This window comes from Gopherus flavomarginatus, chromosome 6, assembly GCF_025201925.1.
Source record: "Gopherus flavomarginatus isolate rGopFla2 chromosome 6, rGopFla2.mat.asm, whole genome shotgun sequence".
Taxonomy (NCBI): domain Eukaryota; kingdom Metazoa; phylum Chordata; order Testudines; family Testudinidae; genus Gopherus; species Gopherus flavomarginatus.
Window position 1 is genome coordinate 90,584,193 of NC_066622.1, and position 21,644 is coordinate 90,605,836.

General features: G+C 39.1%; 1 protein-coding gene across 1 annotated transcript in view; it reads right to left on the reverse strand.

Moving 5' to 3' along the window:
- Positions 1-21,036, reverse strand: part of ANK3 (ankyrin 3) — a 437,823-nt gene extending 416,787 nt beyond the window's left edge. The window contains exon 1 of the mRNA XM_050958262.1: positions 20,473-21,036. Coding sequence (XP_050814219.1) covers positions 20,473-20,535 — 63 coding nt within the window. The 5' untranslated portion in view covers positions 20,536-21,036. The remainder of the gene's footprint in view (positions 1-20,472) is intronic.
- Between the last annotated feature and the right edge of the window lie 608 nt (positions 21,037-21,644).

The window sequence follows — 21,644 nt, forward strand, 5'->3', positions numbered from 1 at the left end:
GTCTTCTCACAGTTTAATAATCCTGAAATCCTGAAGGATTAGCAGACAAACTGAGAAAAAAAAAAAAAAAAGTCTTCCTCTGCTTTATACATCATCGTCTTTCCTATCACAACCCACAGCAGATATGAAAAATAAAAGTCAGCATCTCAATTTTTCTCAGATGTGTTTGGACCAAGAGTAACAAGAAATTTATACGAAAAAGTAGGGCTGTCGATTAATCGCAGTTAACTCACACAATTAACTCAAAATAATTAATCACAATTAATCGCAGTTTTAATCACATTCAAGAAATAGAATACTAATTGAAATTTATTAAATATTTTGGTTGTTTTTTCTACATTTTCAAATATATTGATTTAAATTACAACACACAATACAAAGTGTACACTGCTCACTTTTTATTTATTTTTATTACAAATATTTGCACTGCAAAAATGACAAACAAAATAAATGGTATTTTTCAATTCACCTCATAGAAGTAACATAGTGCAATCTCTTTATCGTGAAAGCGCAATTTACCAATATAGATTTTTTTTGTTACATAACTGCACTCAAAAACAAAACAATGTAAAACTTTAGAGCCTACAAGTACACTCAGTCCTACTTCTTGTGCAGCCAATCATTAAGAGAGACAAGTTTGTTTCCATTTACGGGAGATAATGCTGCCTGCTTCTTATTTACAATGTCACTTGAAAGTGAGAACAGGCATTCGCATGGCACGTTTGTATCCAGCGTTGCAAAGTATTTATGTGCGAGATATGCTAGGTGTTCAAATGCCTCTTCATGCTTTGGCCACCATTCCAGAGGACATGCCTCCATCCTGAGGGTGCTCATTAAAAAAATAATGTGTTAATTAAATTTGTGACTGAACTCCTTGGGGGAGAATTGTATGTCTTCTGCTCTGTGTTTTATCCGCATTCTGCCATATATTTCATGTTATAGCAGTCTCTGATCATGACCCATCATATTGTTCATTTTAAGAACACTTTCACTGCAGATTTGATAAAACACAAAGAAGGTACTAATGTCAGATTTCTAAAGATAGCTACATCACTCAACCCAAGATTTAAGAATCTGAAGCGCCTTCTAAAATCTGAGAGGGACGGGGTGTGGAGACTGCTTTCACAAGTCTTAAGAGAGCAACACACCAATGTAGAAACTACAGAACCCAAACCACCAAAAAAGAAAATCAACCTTCTGCTGGTGACATCTGACTCAGATGATGAAAATGAATGTGTGTTGGTCTGCACTGCTTTAGATCGTTATGGAGCAGAACCCATCATCAGCATGGACAAATGTCCTCTGCAATGGTGGTTGAAGCATGAAGAGACACATGAAACTTTAGAGCATCTGGCACTTAAATATCTTGCAATGCAAGCTACAACGGTGCCATGTGAATGCCTGTTCTCACTTTCAGGTGACATTGTAAACAAGAAGCAGGCAGCATTATTTCCTGGAAATGTAAACACACTTGTTTATCTGAGCGACTGGCTGAACAAGAAGTAGGACTGAGTGGACTTGTAGGTTCTAAAGTTTTACATTGTTTTATTTTTGAATTCAGTTATTTTTGTACATAACTCTACATTTTTAAATTCAACTCTCAACATAAAGAGATTACACTGCAGTACTTTTATTAAGTGAATTGAAAAACACTTTTTCTTACAGTGCAAATATTTATAATAAAAAATATACAATGAGCACTGTACTCTTGGTATTCTGTGTTATAACTGAAATTAATGTATTTTAAAATGTAGAAAACATCCAAAAATATTTATATAAATCGTATCCTATTATTGTTTAACAGCGAGATTAATCACACAATTTTTTTAATCGCCTGACAGCCCTACTAAAAAAAGCTATTGGATTTATAAATATTACATTCTTAAAACAGATATGAAACTAGTAAAAATCTCATTTTATATAGTGAGCATTTTCATCTAAAACCCTTTTATTAGACAGAATTCATCAAATAATAATGACCCCATCTGAAAACCTTAAAAGAATATAGAAGGTAGAAATGCTGAATTAATTTACTCTGGACTATGGGGCTATTTTAAATTGTACTCTTGCATATTAGGCTGCAGTATAAAGTTTTAGGCCAAAATCATGCACTTTCTAGTCAAGCAAAACTCCAGTTGTAATTATTAAAGGACATTAGTTAAGAACCTCAGGATTTGGGCCTTCAGTTCTAAAATTTTTAAAGGAAATTTTTACACTTTTAGCATGAAGCATCTCTGCTTCTTATTTTTCTTCCAGAATTTACACAGAGTACATTTAAAAAGGAGGAATAGATTTTAAAGATGCAATTGACAAAATTATTGATTTGACCTTACTATAAGGACTTATGATTAATGTAAAAAATAATAGTCTGCTAGTGAAAAAATATATAATGCCAGCTTTGAAACTCAGAACCTGCCACACTATAACCAACTGTCGCCACCAAGTCAATGATTCAGAATGGTAGTCGTGTTAGTCTGTATCAGCAAAAACAACAAGGAGTCCTTGTAGCACCTTAGAGACAAACAAATTTATTTGGGCATAAACTTTCATGGGCTAAAACCCAGTTCATCAGATGCACAGAGTGGAAAATACAGTAGGTAGATATAAATACATGGCATATAAAAAGATGGAAGCTGCCTTACCAAGTTGGGGGCATCAGGGGTAAGGAGGGGAGGTTGTAATTTTTATCCCCATGTCGTCAAGGGTATCTCTGGCTGACAGAAGCACTTACCTCTGGCGTGTAAGCACAATTGCAGCTTCCTCACCCCCCAATTAGTTCAGGTTCCACCAGAGGAAACAGCTTTGTTTTGCAACAAGAGCTCCACAGAAGTTCTGTCAGCTGAGATTCCCAGAAAGACATGATGACTGCCCCTCCAAACTAGCCATATCCACTTTTTAGATTGACCCCCTTGTCTGAAACTATCTGGCCATGAGATTATATTCTCCTTGCAAATATATAGGCATAACACATATACTAGGGAAAAATAAAGACACTTGGTTTGAAAATAACATGCTATATTTTAATTATTATAAAGTTGTTTATAATAATGTACATAGGCTTCAGATAACAATATTTAACAATCTAAACAACAGACCATGAGTAAATGTAAAAGTCTGAAGGAACAAAAGTTCTGGTCAATTAGAGTAAAAAGTTTCACAGTATATCAGGCAAGCAAATTTAAATTGTCAGTCACTGGGACTGTATCAGAATGATTTTCTCAGATAGCCAGGAGGGTTGAGAATTGAGATGGAATGGGAAGGAAGTTTGTTCTTCCTGCTAAAATAAATTAATTAGTACAACACAGGGGAGAAGAATAAAGAGGAAGGAGAAATCCCTTTGTTAAATTTTAATCATTTAAGCCCTGGGCATAACAAAGATTGCATGAAGCACATGGCAGGAGGTGCAACTTCAATAACAGATTTGTATTTTACAGTTTAATTTCCAAAACACAGCTATTTTAGAGAAAACAAAATCAGCAAACAGAGCATGAAATTGCTTGCTAAAATAACCATAGAATCATAGAAATGCAAGTCTGGAAGGGACCATAATAGGTGATCTAGTGCAGCCCCCTTAACTGAGGCCTCACTAACTAGACCATCCCTGTCTACTGTTAGTCTAACCTGTTCTTAAAGACCTTCAATTATGGATATTCCACAACTGCCTAGGTAATTTATTCCAGTGCTCAACTACTCTTACAGTTTGAAGCTTTTCTTAATGTTTAACCTAAATCTCCCTTGCTGCAATTTGAGCCCATTACTTCTTTTTCTGTCTTCAATGTTTGAGGAGACCAGTTTATCACACACACACACACTCTTTATAATAACTTTTATGCACTTAAAGACTATGTCATTCCCCTGCCCCCCCACGTACACACACCAGTCTTCTCTTCTCCAAACAAATCCATTTTTTTTTTCCATTTTTCCTCTTAGGTGATGTTTTCTAGACCTTTAATCATTTTTGTTGCTCTCCTTTCTCCAATTTGTCCACATCTTTTCTGAAGTGTAGTGTTCAGAACTGGGCACAATACTCCAGTTGAGGCCTATCAGTTCTGAGTAGAGTGGAAGAATTACTCAGTCTTGCTTACAATACACCTGCTAATACAGCTCAGATCATACTCTATTTACACCGATGTTTGATAGGTTAGTCGTACAATCACTGCTAACTTCTTTGATGAAGACTTGGAGGAGTGGGGGAAAAAGGGTATTTAACACTTCGGCCATTGATGCATTTTCTGTTAGTATCTTTCCCTCTTCATTGAGTAAAGGGTCTAACCCTGTCCATGGTCTTCCTCTTGCTTCTCATGTATTTGTAAAATGCTTTCTTACCCTTTATATCCCTAGCTAGTTTAATCTCATCTTGTGCCTTAGCCTTTCTAATTTTGTCCCTACCTGCCTGCATTGTTTTCTTTTTATATTCATCATTTGTAATCTGACAATTTCCATTTTTGTATGACTCTTTTTTTTGAGTTTCAGGTCATTGAAGATCTCTTGGGTAAGCCACAGTTTCCTGTGCATCTGCATAGCTTGCTCTTGTGCCCATAATAATGTCTCTCTTAAAAACTGCCAATTCTCCTGAACAGTTTTCCCTTAGACTTGCTTTCCATGGGATCTTACCTACTGAATGAAATGACACAGAAATTGTGCAGTGGTGATAAGTGCACAGGATTGGTTCAATGAGAGAAAATGCATCTAGCTGTGATGACGGCTTCTAACTTATTGTTTATTGTTAGCTCAAACACTAGAGGGCAATACAGAAGAAGAGTCTGCATCTGCATCTCTGTGCAGTCTGTAGTCTGGTAGTGTTTTGCTGTCAATATTGTTATTGCAATGTAAAATGGGCGCATGCTCTTAGAAGATTTTCTCTAAAACAAAAACCTTCCTTGATAGACTTATCTGGAAACACCTTGAATCCATGTGATTTAAAAAACAAAATACTGTAACCATGGCTTTTGACAAAATAACAACTTGGTGATAATACTGTAGGTCAATAGGTTCTGTTTATTTTCATTTAGGCCAGTATAAATGAAGATTCTAAATGATCAACAAATTTAAAATCGGGATAAAAACTAAAGCCCCCAATTCAGTAAAGAATTTTTAATCAGTATAGCACTTAAGCACATGCGAAAAGCTAAGAAATGCTTCAGGACTTTTCTGAATCATTCTAAACTGTATTAGATTATTACAGGCCATTAGTGTATTTTCAAACATCTACTTTCATGAACACTACCTATAAGACTGCGGTTAAAAATACAGCATATTAATGTAACATCCCTTTGCTAAGTGTTCAACAGCTGTTCTGAGTATAATATAGAACCCTGAATGAGGAAACCATCTTTTGAAACATCCCCGTTATGCCACTTGACCACTTAAAAAACAAACAATTGTTCTTATCCTGTCTGTAAAGACTCCTGGAAGTCTTCCAATAATTCTTGTCTAAGTTGTATAAACAAATTAAGTAATTTAACATTTTCTATTTTAGTGGGTAAAAACCTGTCTCAGAAGATTTATAACCAGGGCACTCTTCAGACACTAGTAATCAAGAAGACTGAGTCTCCCTGCTCCAGTAGATAAATCTTCTATATTCATTTGCTAATGAAATTGTTCAATTCTTGGAAAATATTTGCCTTACCAGCTATTCCTCATATATGAAAATGTTTCTCTGCCATATCTCTAGGTGGCAAATGACACTGAGTTGTATGCAAGCTAAACTGAGGATGCTCTAGCTAGAAGGTGTGCTGTAGAAAAATCTGTAGAAATTGTACTGAAGAGACAACATTTTAGTTGCTTCCATGGTCATTTGTCTTTATATCACTGACACATTTGATTGACAATACATGAATATAAGGTTACATGAACAAAGAATACTGAAATGTTCAGAACAAATCCAAGCTAAATTCTGTGAAAAATAAGTATATACACAATATTTAACACATCTTAGCTCATATGTTTGAAATAGCTAGACAAGTGTTTTAAAGATGGATTGGCATTCTTATACTTATATTTTCTTAACGTAGGTAAGGCTATTAAAGAAATTTTATTTTTTTATTTTAGAATATCATTATTTTTATATTACAATATAACAAAGTATCTTTCAGGGATATGTCCTTTAGACTCAATATAGTAGGAGTGTAACTAGCTGCAACATTTACACAGACCATCTTTTAATAGAGGTTATCAGCATGAAATCATTTGAACTGACACTATTACAGCCTTAGCAAAACGGAATAACTCTAATCAGGCACAGTATTGCCCATATAAATTAATGAATAAAGTAACACCACTGGTACTTCCACCCACATATTCAACCTTTATGGGGATGAAGTGCAGCAGCCACACAGAGGATGCAGTCCCCCCAACTCAGATCCAACGATTGAACAGTGCCCTCTGCACCACAGTGTTAGTCCTACTTAATCAGTGTAAGTGCAGATCCTATGGCACTTCCTTTGGGGCCTCTGTATTCTGCTGGTGTCCCTCCTCACATGCAGCTGAACCACTGCCCGGAGCTGACCCTCTGTCAGGAAGAATTATACCCTCCCTGTGTATGGCACCTCTCATCTCAAAGTATTTTAACAAACATTAAGTAAGTCTCAACAAAGCCTATGAGGTAAATATTTTCATCCCCCTTTTATAGGGTGGCCAGATGTCCTGATTTTATAGAGACAGTTCCGATATTTGGTTTTTTTTTTTGTTTGTTTGTTTTTATATGGAATCCTATTAACCTCCCACCCCTTGTCCCAATTTTTCACACTTGCTATCTGGTCACCCTGCCCTTTTACAGATGGGCAAGCTGAGGTATAGAAATGTTAAATGGTATGGCCTAAGTCACACAGCATGTCAATGGAAGAGATAGGAAGAGAGCCCGAGAGTCCTGACTTTATTCCCCTGTCCTAAACATCAAACAAACACGCTCTGTAGATAAACAGTTTTACCTTTTAAAATTCCAGATAAAGATCTTTTCTGCATTATCTGTGCTCATTTAATACAGCAATACAAACATTTCTGAGTCCCCTTTATTATTATGAATACAAGCCCCGAACAGCAACCTGAACTGCAATGGGGGAAAAAGCATAATACTCCCAATTCTCCATCATATTCTGAGCATGTCTTCAAAGGACTGAATATCCAGCTCCCCCTGAAGTCACAGCATCATGGGAAGCACTCCACACTATGTGGAATCTGTCCTATAGTCCCTTCTTCAGAAGAGCAATGATATGCTTGTCCCGTTTATGAAATGGTTAATAAATTATGCTTTTCCCATTGCCATTCCTTTTTTACTTTAGCTCCATGATTTGTCAGCTATTCTAATCTCTTAGGCTGAAATCTGCAAAAAGGAGCCTAAATGAATAATGTGGCCAAATAGCAGTGGTCAGTGAGATGTTGGTACCTAACTTACTTGGGTTTAATTTGAAAATCTCATTAATGTAACACCTGCACACTCTCTTACTATGCTAAAATATCACTTCTTCCACACAGATTTCATACCAAAAAAAATATCCTTCATGCCATTTTAGAGTTACTCAAATCAATACAGATCATAAATCTGACCCACATACTTCTTCATGAGATTTCAAATAATCAATTAGTAGATCAGAAAGAGAAAATAGAACATATAAAAATTAAGTAGTGCCTCAGCACATAAAGTAAAATATGTTAGCATCACTAAAGACCCATTCATTGGTGAAAGTTATTAGAGTTTGGGAAGTATAGTAAGATCATCTTTGGTGGTGCTCATTTTTTTTAACATTTGTTCTTTGTATTACCTTATTTAAACAGAACTAAGAAAGTAACTGGTAAAACTGTTTATTATAGATTGTTTTGTGAATGAAACATCTAGAAAGGAAAGAGGAGAGCTACATCGTGCAGTGATCTGTTTGACACTGATCTAAACTATCAAACTAAAAAACTACCCAACACATAGACAAGATTCAACCATACAAAATTATTATGTAACTAATGTCACCTAGAAAGGAGCTACTAATTACACTTATTTAATAGTCATTTTAAAAAACAACTATGTAACACAAACTGAGTTCATCAAAGATGGTGAAGCATTATAATTCTCCTGATGCACCACTTTCACAAAATTCTGGTTCTCTTTAAAAAAAAAAAAAAGCCAACCAAATCCTTGTTTATATCACAAATTGCTAATGCGCTATAGAAATCTCTCAACAACCACCAAGTCCCTCCAAAGTATAAAGCTGAAAGTACATCTATGATGGTAACACTTTAAATTAAGTGTCTTAAATACAATTAGCTATGCATTTAATTTAGACCTAATAAGAGAGTGAATATTACATAGTAAAGAAATATCAATATCAAATATCACACCTGTAATATTTTAGGCATAGTAGTATATGCAGTCATTGCCTCTCTTGTTCAACATGTATATTGGGCTGTAAAAGGGTGCTAGTGAGGATGCTTGGGTAATTATTTCTTTTTTAAGTAATTGTATTTTCAGTATGCTGAAGACCCTCAACTTTATGTCTTTATCTCAATTGATCCAGCAAAGACAGTTCAGAGACTGACCTAGTAGCCTGGTTGGGGTAAGAGCATGGATAAGAATGAGCTGGCCGAGGACCATTCTGAATAAGAAAGAATTGATGTTGGCAGGTTGGAATAAACAAGAAATGGCAGTTTATAATCTGCCCTAAGCCTGAGGGTGTTTAACTTCTGTTCGTAACTTGAGTCTATAGCTTGGTAGTTTGGTTAGACCAACATCCACACTTAAGAGATCAAGTCGCAGTGACAGTCAAACAGTGGCATTTCACCAGTTGTGCCTGGCCAGACAGATATGACTATGTCTTTTAGATGTGAATCTTACACCATCAACCATGTCTTTGACAGTTGAAGGTTAGGCTATTTGCATGCATCCTACATTGAACTGCCTGTTAAATCTATTTGGAAGCTGGATCTACTTGGAGCATCTTATAGACAGCTAAACACCTGTGCTTTAGGATCTGCACTTAGGATTTTGACCTGTAAAGCCCAAAATGGCCTATGATTGGCTACCTAACAGTTTACCTCTCCACCCAGCACACTGCCATGTTTGGTGGGGTAGAATATGATTATGAGCTTGGTGGAGGCAATGAGATGACTGAATTGAATATTTGATTTTGGGAATGTTAAATAATTAGCAGGCTACTCTAAACCCGATTATAGGTACTTACTTTTATAAATCAAAATATAAATAAAATATAGCTTCCCTTATATATGGAACATCTTAGCACCTTAGGTCTGTAGCAGTAAAGGCCACTTAATGCTATCACGATTGTGACCGGATCCCCATGTACAGCCTGGGACTGTGGGACCACTGTACCCTCTTTACACTCTCCAGCTTGGGTTGTCTCTCACAATGCCTTGCTAGTGACATGCAGCAAGCCCCACCAGACACTGTTATCACTCAGCACTACCACACGTGAATCCCCACACCCAGCTAGATTGCATGAATGCTCCAAGAACCACTCATGAATCACACAGGGAAAGGCACCAGCCAAATCCCCCTGGCTACCAGAACTGTGCCTCAGGAATATACCCAGGCGTGCTGGAAGAATTTGTACAGTGAGGGTACTGAGAGCCATTGAACCAAAGTGTAAACCCTGTATACAATGGAAAGCACTTCAAGCCAGGGGGTGCTGCAGCAGCACCCCCAGCACTCCTAGTTCCAGCACCTATGAATATGCCATCTTGCACTGCTCAAAATGGCCAGTGCAAATTTATTAATTGGTACACCACTTCATCAATGGAAAGTGGATATACACCAGCCTTTGCAAACCTAAGCAGTTTTGCCATACACTTCATACAAACTCATACAGTGATCAGAAGTGATATGCAAAAAGTCAGAGTTAGTTACCAAAAGAAAAGAAAATATAAGCATGCAGTCTAAACTCTCGCCCAGTCTAATAGAGTTAACATCTAGATTAAGCAGTTTTTTCAGCCCACTGGATATTGCAGTTCATAGTATGCAGATTTCACCCTTGAAACCTGGGCCAGTCTCCTCTGCTGGAGTCTTAAGTCTTCTCAGCGTCCTTGTCACTTGCAGCATAGGTGCAGGCTGGAGAAAGGCGAAGCATGGCCCCCACCCCGTGATCTGTTTTGTACCCTCAGTCCAACATACTTGGAGAACACAAGTCCAGGCTTGTCTGATGAGCATTGCTGAGTCCCCAGGCAAAATTGAGCAATTCCTCTGGTGTGAATTTATGCAGGTGAGTCACTGAATTGTAACTCCCTCGCTGGACAATGGCTGTTGATAGTTGTTTGACACCTCACCGGGGCCTTGGTTACTCTGCTTGCTGTTGTTTCTGGGGAGCTAAGATCTGGTCTGGCTGATTCCCCAACTTACAGCATGTTTTAGTGACAACCACACAATACAATCTCATAACTTCATATGCACTACAGATGTACATGTTTAGCTAGAACAGTGACTTTGAACTGATCATACCCTTTTCCCTGATACCTTACATGGCATGTTTATATGCAATATCACAATTACACACAGATGAGGAATATGGAGGTTTCAAGATGCTCCCCCAAGGTATAGTATGTCACAATGATATCAGTCATGGACTCTGCCTTGGAAAGAGAAAGGTAGAATGTGTCATATGTGACAAAACGTAGCCACATCACTTAATGCACTTCTGGAAGGTGCTCAGATACTATGATGATGAGGGTAGTGTAAGAACCAGGGCAGAACAGAGTAGACTAAATAATTACTGCCAAGAACTACCACAATGCCAAACAGTATAATAACTGACAAACTTTCAGCTCACATCAAACAAAATGTTTCAAACATTGCTAAAAAGTTAAGATGGGAAAATAAAGATGAATCTCAGTTCCTCAGACCAAAGAGGAAAATCAAAGAGTAGGAAACAGTCCAAAATAATTCTCAGAAAACTAGTTTGGTTTAAAACTCTGGTGTTTCTGTACATCACGATTATTCTCAAAGAAGCAAGCTCAGTTCTGTAGCTGTAGGACTTTCAATTTATCAACAAATGGAAGGGTTGTCATTCACTCTAACGTCTTCAAATCTGATTGTGCCTTCTGTAATAGTTATTTGCAAAATGAATAATGTTTCACAGCACAATCACAAAAGGCCTTCTATATAGTTTTCTACAAGGATAATATAAAAATGCAATCTGATTAGCCTTCATTTCAGTCACACAGGTAATATTACTCAGAAAGTCAGTATACAAGTTCTAGCACTAGATAAATGTCAGCAAGAAAATGTTTTTACCGGTGAAATTTAAATACTTAAATAGTCACCGATCTTCTGAAAGCAGCTGTTTTGAAAGATATTTAAACTGCCACTGTCAATCTTATTTTGTTTTAGTCAGTAAAACAAAATATGCGGAACCAGAAACCTTATCTATTGTATCTTACAGCCATTGGTTATTAAAACAGCACTTTTCTGAATAGCTTTACTTTAGTATCTAAGTAGCTCCATTATAAGCCATATTTTTTCCAGGATTTTACAATTCTGCCATAAAAATATGCAAGCAGGGTCTGAATAAATTATTCCCTGAATAAATTATCCCCTAGCCGGGAGGGGGAGATACTTTAGGTGTGTTCTTGTAAATACCATTTGCTCCTGCTCTGCTTAGATATCCAGCAGAGAGAGTGATATGTTGCTCAAAGTAATCAACTTTGGCTGGTGTTGGGTTACAAATCACTTTAGTACTGAATGCAGGGGTAGTACAATGCTTTCACCAATGTTGTCATTATTGTATGAATAAAGGGGAGAGGAACAGTACTTAACCTATCCCAAATGAGGGGGTCACCCTCAGATGAAAGGACCTCATTAAGCCAGGGGCTCAAATGCCAGAGGCCTGTGAAAGGAAGAGAGGTGGGGACAGATGTCCCAGCCAGGAGGTGTGGACCCTCTCCCAAGGATCCTCCCTGGAATGGTTTAACCCGTTCCCCCCACCACCACCACACACACAGTTCAAAGAAAGAGTTAAATAGGCTTTATTAGAAGCCTCTTTGTTATTTTAAATGCTCAATCAGAGCTGAAATCAGTAGTGGTAGGACTTTGTTTTTGCCCAGCCTCCTAAGAACTAAAAATCACTGAGATGGGGCAGTGTTTCTGCCCAGCCTGCAAAGAGCTGAGCATTACTAAGAGACTGATATGCAGAGGTTGCAGTAGAGAGGCAGGTGGCAGCAGAAGGTGACTGACAGTCGGCCGTGAAAGAGTGGCTGGTGAGGCAAAGAGACACAGCGAGCAGCTTGCAGGGTGGCTAGTGGAGAGGCACAGCTGGCGGAGAGACCTGTAGTGAGCCAGTGCGGCTCCCTGCCACCCCAGAGGGGGAAAAGCCCATCCGGAGGCCGGAGTGGGCGGAGCCAGGGAGCTCTGAGCCCACCCCTAAGAGGGTCAAGCGGTGACCCGGAAGTATAAAGGCTCGCCCTCAGAGCTCAGTAAGGCCCCAGCCGCTGGAAAGACCAGACATCTCCAGCCTAGCCCGCGACTGAGAAAACCCCGCGGCCCAAGGCGGCCACCGGGACTGGCTGGGCCTGTCCCAAGGGAGATCCCACGGACAGACTAATTCCCCCAGAACGACAATTGTGTGTAGTGAACCGGTGTGGCTCCCCACCACCCTGAAGGGGGTCAAGCCCTGGCTAACCCTTGTACAGGGACAGAGCAGGGCCCCACAGAGATGCACTGCAATTGGCCGGCAGAGTGGCTGGCAAAGAGGGGAGCTGAGTGAGTGCCCAGACAGTGGAGTGAGTAAGGTGCCTCTTTACACACATCCTCCACCCAGGGTCTGCACTGACCAAAGAGAGAAACTGCGAGTGGGGTGCAGAGAAGAGTAGAGCATGTTAAAGGGACTTTTGGGTTGCTGGACTTAAGAACCTGAGGGGAAAAGGACACTGCCCAACTTACTTGGGGGTGGGTCTTTTGATCATGGCTTATGTTTATGAACCCTGTTTATGGTGTTTTCCAAAATTAACACAGTGTTAAGTCCCTCCTTTTATTAAAAGTTTCTTTTCTACACTCAGACTCTGTGCTTGTGAGTGGGGACGTATTGCCTCTCAGAGGCGCCCAAGGGTGGTGGGTAATTTTCCCAGGTTACTGGGTGGGGCTTGAGCCAGTGCTATGTTGTATCAATGGAAAGGAACCCCTAGATATTGAAGCTGTCACTGGTTGCTGCTGGCTCCACCTGGCAGATGGGTCACAAATACTATTACCATTGGAAGTTTGGTACAAGGCCTCAGAACAGAAGTACTTCTTAAAAGAAAAATAAATTTGTTTAAAACTAAAGCTTTTTGATTGGGAGAGTGCCTCATGAAATTCAAAGGCCATCAGTGTAAAAAATAAACTTTTAAAGTTAGTTGCTAAAAAGGTGGACTAAACAGAGGTGAGATAATTATGTTTACAGCACCTGTCTACATATGGAATAACTGCATTTCACCATTATTTTTAAAACCTTTATTCCTTTTTGTGCATTTATAGTTAACATGCACATATGCAATATCTTGCAGAGGTTACATTTTTGGTTTATTTAAGTACCCATGCTGAATTTGACAGGTCTTACAGTTTATCAGGTCAATAAAGCAAACATTAAAGCTCCGTAAGTACACACTGACAGGCTACGCTGTAACAGCTCTGTTTATTGTGTCATTCAATGGATTAAATATGCAGCACAGAGTGCACTGACAAGATAGGTTAAAAGAACTCCATCATATATTCAACTTTAAATCTGTAAAAGCTAAGATTTCAGCTTGGAGACGAGGAATTAACAAAATAATGAAAATCTATTCTGCCAAGGCAGAAAAAGAAATAGCTTCCTTCTAGGCTGTTTTTGCATTACACAAATCTCTATGGATTTTAATTTCTTAGTTTGTTAAGAGGAAACCAACATTAAAAATGAAAATTTTCACCTCCAAGAAATGTCACTTGAATTTATGAAAAATTAGTTAAACCTACAATGAACATTTTCAAAGATACCAATTACTTATTCTGCATTTGTAATAATCTTCAATGAAGACTCTATAATCTCCTGCTGAATATAAGAAAGAATAGAGTGTAGATCAATATGGTTGTAAAAGTGTAAAGTATTTTACTATAACTAGTAAAATAATTTACAGTGTTGCTAAAAATTAAAAAACAAAACCAAAAAAAACCCATTCAAAATGTGATTTAACATGGCTGTAAATCCCTAGGACAAAGCACTGGATCTAAACTTGCCCTTAAAAACATGGGCTCCATCCTGCAGACTCTTATGTATGTGCTTAACTGACATCCACAAAGAGTTCCATTGACTTCTCATGTAGGCAAAGGGATTACTCATGTATGTAAAGTTAAACATATGTGTTTGTAGATTTGAGACCTTTGGGCTCAATCCTGCTCTCATTGAAGTCAGTGTCATTTGCACTTCAATGGGAGCAGGATGGTCCCCTTTAGGGCCTGATCCAGCTCCCACTGCAATCATTGACTTAATAATGGTCCAATCCAGTTCCCATTTAACATCATGCTTTGGGGCATGGGAGACTGTTTACCACCACCACAGGATCCTCCTAACCTTGAATATCTCCCAATTTTTCCTTTAAAGTTCTCACACCAGCAGAGGTCTGTGTTTAACCAGATTTCCAGCTGCATAAAATGCTGGAGTCTGTCACTGACGCTCCTGAGCCAGCAGCAATAAGGGTTACCACAGAGCAAGATAAGGAGTTCCTTGTCTCATCTACTGAGTGTGTTCCCTTCAACAGAGAACCCACTATATATTCACTCCAGAAAAGGGGACTGATCCGGAGACTCATTATTCTGAATACCGGGTGTAGTGTAGGCAGGGTCAAATGCTCTAACTCCAAAACACAGGCATTTGATGTGGTGTATGAGTAGCTGACTTCTCTCTGGTTAGTATATTTATATTTTACCTGAAGTAATGGAGCACACTGCCAAAAACATATTACAATGAGAAAAGCTAGCATTTGTCACCTTATGAAGGGTCACGGGATGTTGCCGAGGCTGTACTCAGGAAGGGTGGTGAAATGTTGACTTCAACTGAGGAGATCATTGAGAGGCAGAAGGAGCACTTTGAGGAACTCCTCAACCCAATGGACATGCCCCCCTTCTAGGAGGCAACACCGGAAACCTCTGGTGAGAACGGATCTATTTCTGATGCTGAGGTCGATATGGCAGTAAAGTGCCTTCATAGTGGTAAGGCAGCAGGGGTGGATGAGATTCGCACAGAGATGCTGAAAGCACTGGACAATGTTGGGGTGTCATGGTTAACACATCTCTTAAAGTTCAATGTTGCATGGAAGACAGGTGCAGTACCTCTGGACTGACAAACAGGTCGATGGTCCCAATCTTTAATAAAAGAAACCAGAGGATGTGTTCGAACTATTGGGGGATCACACTCCTCAGCCTCCCTGGCAAAGCCTATGCCAGGGTTCTGGAGAGGAGGTTACGCCCATAAGTTTAAACTCAGATTCAGGAGGAACAGTGTGGATTCCGTCCCGGCTGTGGAACAATGAATCAGCTCTTTGCTCTCTTGCAGGTTCTCAAGAGGTCATGAGAGTTTGTTTTGCAGACCTGGAGAAGGCATATGACCACATTCTCCAAGATGTCTTGTGGGAAGTGCTGCAAGAGCATGAAGTGCCAGTGCCGCTTTTGCATGCTATCCAGTCCCTCTATTCTCGGAGTGAGAGTTGTATTTGGATTCTTGGCATTAAGTCAAGTTCGTTCAAGGAGGGTATTGGACTCTGCCAGAGGTGTCCTCTTCTTGTCCTCGCTCTTGTTGATGATTTTCATGGACAAGATATCAAGGTGCAGCCAAGCCATGGAGTGCATCTGGTTTGGGAACTCGGACGTGGCATCCCTGCTGTTTGCAAATTATGTTGTCCTTCTTGCTTCTTCAGACTGTGATCTCCAACACGCACTCGAATGTTTTCTGCTCAGTGTGAAGCGGCTGGAATGAGAATCAGCACCTCCAAATCAGAGGTTATGGTCCTCTCTTGGAAGAAACTGGACTGCTCTCTCCAGGTGAGGAGAAAGCAGCTGCTCTTAGTGAACGAGTGCAAATATCTAGGGGTCTTGTTCACAAGTGATAGCAAGAGGGAGCGTGAGATCAACCAGCAGATTGGTGCAATCAATCCATGGTGGTGAAGCAGGAGCTGAGTTCTCGGATGAAGCTCTTGGTTTATAGGTCACTCTACATCCCCATCCTCACCTATGGTCATGAACTATGGGTAATGACCGAAAGGATGAGATCATGGGTACAAGCAGAGAAAATGAGGTTTCTCCGCAGGGTGGCTGGGCTTACACTTTGAGATAGGGTGAGGAGTTCAGCTACTCAGGAGAGCCTCGGAGTAGAGCCACTATTCCTCCAGATCAAGAGGAGTCAGCTGAGTTGGTTCGTGACCATGATAAGGATGCCCCTTGGGAGGCTTCCACTGGAACTGTACCAGGCACGTCCTACTAGGTGGAGGCCCTGAGGCTGACCGAGGACACACTGGAGGAATTGTATTTCCCGGCTGGCCTGGGAACACTGGGGAATCCCCCAGGAGGAGGTGGAACCTGTTGTGGAGGAAAAGGGAGTCTGGTCCTCCCTATTCTTCATGCTGCCATCTTGACTGTCACCAGGAAAAAGCGGCATAAAGGAAGAAGAAGAGCTAGCATACAAGTACATTGATTAATATAGCAAGGGGGTAGCTTGCTAGATAGATTACTCTAGAATCACAGGTTGAGCTCAATATGCAGTCTTACCTGTATGAATTCAGGAATACAGCCTCATTCATTTGTATGAGAGATTCCTGACTAATGAGAGAGGAAAATGTATATTTGATTGTATGGTCCTTGTCTCATCTCCACTGGGGTTGAGGGGAAAGATACCAAAATCAAAAAAATACATTCCCCCAGTATGCCAACACTTCAGTGACCCAAAACTTCCATCCTCTGAAATTCCCCGTTATCGAAAACTGGGTCAGACTCCTCAAATACTTGGTAAATCAATGGAAAATTAATTCAGTTACCTAACATTCTGAATTACCCTAACACACACTCATGGTTGCACTGTTAAGTTACTAGTCATAAATTACATGGGTAATTTCATTCTATTTTTTCATTCGAAAAAAGATTTTTTTTCTATTTAAAAAATCCAGAATGCATAGTCTATTGACAATCTTTCTCCTCTTACAAGGACTGTTTTCTACTCTCCTCTTTAACAAAGACTACTAGATTAATTTAAAAATTGTGAAATCATCACATAAAATATTCCCAGGACAAGCTGTCCAGTGATTAAACTTGATGGTGTTAATATATTGATTCTGCAGATCACATGGAATTTTTAGTCTACCGTGATTTACAAGAGTCAAGATGAAATGGAGCTGCAGCTGAGAAGGAATAAAAAGTACAGAAGTCAGAGATGGAAAAGTCCTATTGGGTCATCTAGTCAATTACCCTTATACTACAAGATTTACAAGTGCATTGTTCACTCCTTTTAAATATAAAAAGTAATGGGGTTTTCTCCATTTCTCTTGGAACGCGTTTTCACAGCCTACCGTATTTTCTGCATTGTAAAATTACGTCCTGATTTTCAGCCTTAATTTCCCTTTCCTTAAGAGTAAAACTCAATGCCCCAAAAACGATGCACATACATTGCCCACCTCCAAATCCTAGCTAGACCTCTAAATCATCGTAGAGGGTTTCTACTGTGGATGAGTTTTTATAAACACACATTTTGTGGATGAATTCTGTGGTCAGAATTAAGAGTGTGCACGCCAGACAGTCTTGTTTGTTTGGTAAATCATGCCAATCTCCCAGCTCTGTGGAAACCTACAGCACTATCTGAATAATAAGTTCCATGGTAAGCCGTACAAGCTTCTTGCTGTCCTGCCCACCTGCTCACTCTCTACCACTGCTCTCTTGCTGCAATCTTAAAAAATTACACCTGAACAGGAAAGACTCCTAGAGTTGGAGAAAAGGGGAGGACAATGACAACAATGACCCCAGCAGTTGGGACGGAACAGAAGAAGGATCCCTGAAGCTGAGGCACAGGGAAGAAATGGGGCAGTAGGCTGTGGGGCAGGATAAACATGGGGGTTAGCACAGTTGGGAAAAAGGAACTATCTGGAAGGCAACAGGGAATAGACAGCTGGACATGCCTGTCTGGGGATATACACTTCTTTTGTTCGGGGGCGGGGGGGTGCAACTTGGGTGGGATCCAAGGCTCAGGTTAAACCTTAATCTGGCCCAGGAATTTACTTCCAAAGCACACCACTGTTTGCCAAAATTTTCTTGTAGACAAGTGTCCCGTCAAGTTCTTCGCCATCCACGCATACATCTTCTCAAGGCTCAAAACAGCAGAATCAACAAAGCCTTGACCAGTAAATTATGGTATGAAGGGAATTACTTGTGCTGACACCAAAATAAATGGTTGCCTCTTGTTATAAAAAGGAAAAGCAGATTCCTCTGGGTGCACGTTACATCTCTATTATGGGCCTGTGCTATAACACTGATTAATTATCAGCCTTGACGCACACTGGTCAGCGTGGACATGCTTCTGACTGATCCAGACCACCTCTCTAAGCAACAATTTCAGTGATGTAAATACCACAACAAAATAAGGAGCATACAGAAATTAAATAAAGCAATGGTATGATATTTTTAGTAGATTTTAAAATCTGAATGACTCACCCACTGAAATCCAATTATTTGTATCACATACTATAGTTCATTATAACATTATTACAATATTTGTGCCGTGAAGGTACATTTAGGCATGTACATGTGGGTCTTCCACTGCCTTGGCAGGCTTTGACCAAGCATTATGCCATGGGCTTTCAATGCTCAAGGCAACGACTCACAAATCTGAGTGCAGTTGACAGTTTTCCCCACAACTAACCACTCTGTACCAGTCACTACAGGATGCATGTGGATATTGCAGCTGTACCCTCAACCCCAGAGGCTGAGTATCACCTTTATAATTATATCAGTCACTGCTGGAGCGATTGGTGAGAAGTCAAGGTTTGCATAAACTTGAATCAGTCTGGGAGTGGCTTGAAGATCCAGTAACCTGAGCTTTTATCACTCTCCTGTGCGTCTATCTTCTAGGCTATTGGGCTGGTCCTCTAGAAGACGCGCATATATATTAATGAACACAAGTCATAAAACTTATTTACTTTAAACACATTTGACATACATCTTTGATAGAAATAGCAGAGGGATAGTTAAATAAAGTGAAAATCACTTGCATAACATGGTAGAAATTTTATTGAAATATTAAAAAGTTAAAACCATTAACACATTTTATTTGACAATTTATCCTCTATCACGTATGTAATATATTATGCTTGAAAGAAGCATTTCATATAGTACAGAGGCAATATGATTTACCACTAAATTTCATTTTAATGGGATGTTTATCCCTAGGTTATACAAAATACATTTTATTTCAGGTTTTTTTAATCTAAATTAAATGATTTACCAGAATACATGGAACAACAAAGAGGCTGTCAGTATGTCTCGCGGGGGGGGGGGGGGGGAGCGAAGGGGTGGCGACACGGGGGAAGGAACCAAATACCCAGAAAAATATAAGAGTGGGCGGTCTTAATATCGTCTATAACAACAATTATCTTTCATAAGTATTTCTAGTTCTTTGCTCTTGTGATGTATCCTAAGTCATTCACATTATAAGTTAATACATTGAACTAACATTTTAATTATGTATAGTAAATCCTGTATCTAGGAAGTTGATTTCCACTTCTGTTAGCTTGGGAACCTGATTTGTAAAGGAGAACAGATGAAAAACATCCATCTTTATTTAAAAAAAAAAAAAAGAAGCAATAAACAACACTATGTGGATGTCAGCAAAGCAAAAGTAAATAAGCCCAACACTTAAGAAAGCCCCAGGTAACAGTCTAACAAAATCATCTTTGAATCTCTTGCATGAGTCTGCAGTTAAAAAGCACAATCCACAAATTAGTTCCACTGAAACCAGGTTTTAATTCCAGAAGTAAATTCTATCACAAATTTGCTCAGCCCATATATATTATATAAATAAAACTAAAATTGATGACAATTGGCTTACAATAATAAAATAATGTATAGGATATAGGAGTGCCTTTGAAACTTACTCGAGTCTTAACATTGTCAATACTGTTTATTAGCAACTACACACTGTTGATTAGCAGCCTTTAAAAAAAAAAAGACTTAATTACTGCATGTATTTACTTATTAGTCCTGGGCATGAATATCTCTTTGAAAAAATACAGCCACACTGAAATTCTGTGTCTACTGTTTATTTAATTATTTGAATATTTAAATAATGCTAAGCAACCGAGTTTCAATGTTATTACTGTTTCTAGCAGAGAACACACCCATCAGCATCCAGCATAAACAACAGCATCCTGATTCTAGCATCTTCTTTATTTCTAAAAATCAAAACCTAAACCACTCCAAACCCAGCAGGAAGATACTCACAACGTAAAATCATTGAAAACAAGACATTTCAACACACTGTTTATATAGGGGGTTACCTTTTTTCCTTTCTTCTTCCTGTGAGCTGGTTTCGCATTTTTTTCCTTTGCTTCCTCACTCATTTTCAGCAGGTAAATACAAGAGGGAGAAAAGAAGATCACTGCTTATATTCCAACATCCAAAGCCACTGCAAATATTCACAGCATTGAAACCAAAGTCCATCTGCTGACGTTTCTCAGACAAGTAACAGAATAACTGCTGTTTAAACACAGCCCCTGCTCCTGCACAGACTTGAATTGCTCACAGCCTTGCTCTGTTTTCCTCAAAAACAAGCTGGGAGTTCTTCACATCAAATATTGTATTTCTCAAAAAAATAAAATCTATATTTTCCTCTCATTTTAAACTAATCATTACCCCTGAGATAAAATCTTGACAAGACTTATCCGCTTGTTCATCCACAGTATTTCCAGCCTCTAATGGTGTCGACGAGCCACGCACAGAAATTAGCTGCAGACTGCTGACAAATCTTAGAAGCTTTCACCAATGGATGATTTGCCCTTTCTTGCAGAAGGAAAAACTGAGCGTAAATTACTCCTATTGCTGATAGCATACACAACACATGTGTTGAATGCATCAGAGCATACCAGAAAAGGAAGCCGCCAAGAGAGTGATAAAAGCTCAGGTTACTGGATCTTCAAGCCACTCCCAGACTGATTCAAACAATAAAAGGCACAAAACATTACTGAAGAAATTGCTAGATAAATGTTTACATTTCCCACTGCTACATGTCCCAGTCCAGGAGACTTGCAAATTGCCAATCTGAACATTAAAATTTATAACATCAATTAATTACATAAAACTACCACCAATATTTCCATAAAATATATATTTACAACTATTACTGTCTCTAATAGCTCACCCTTTCTGTATGCCTGTTCATATGATTGGATTTATAAGACCAGTTTACTAATATAAATCTCTATTTGACTGAAATGTTTCATGCCTCACATATGCTTAAATCTATAGAAGGTTTCAGATCATGTTTCCACACTCTGCTGACCTACTCAAGAAAATTTTGGCTAGTTCTGTGTGGATCTTATGTGGAAAGTCAAAAAAAAGGATGGACACTTCAATATACCATCACTCTCCTCTCCATGCCCAGTAAAAGTCATGTTCTGCATGACCCATAAACCACTAAGTGGCCATGAAAGCATTCATTCAAGATGTGTCT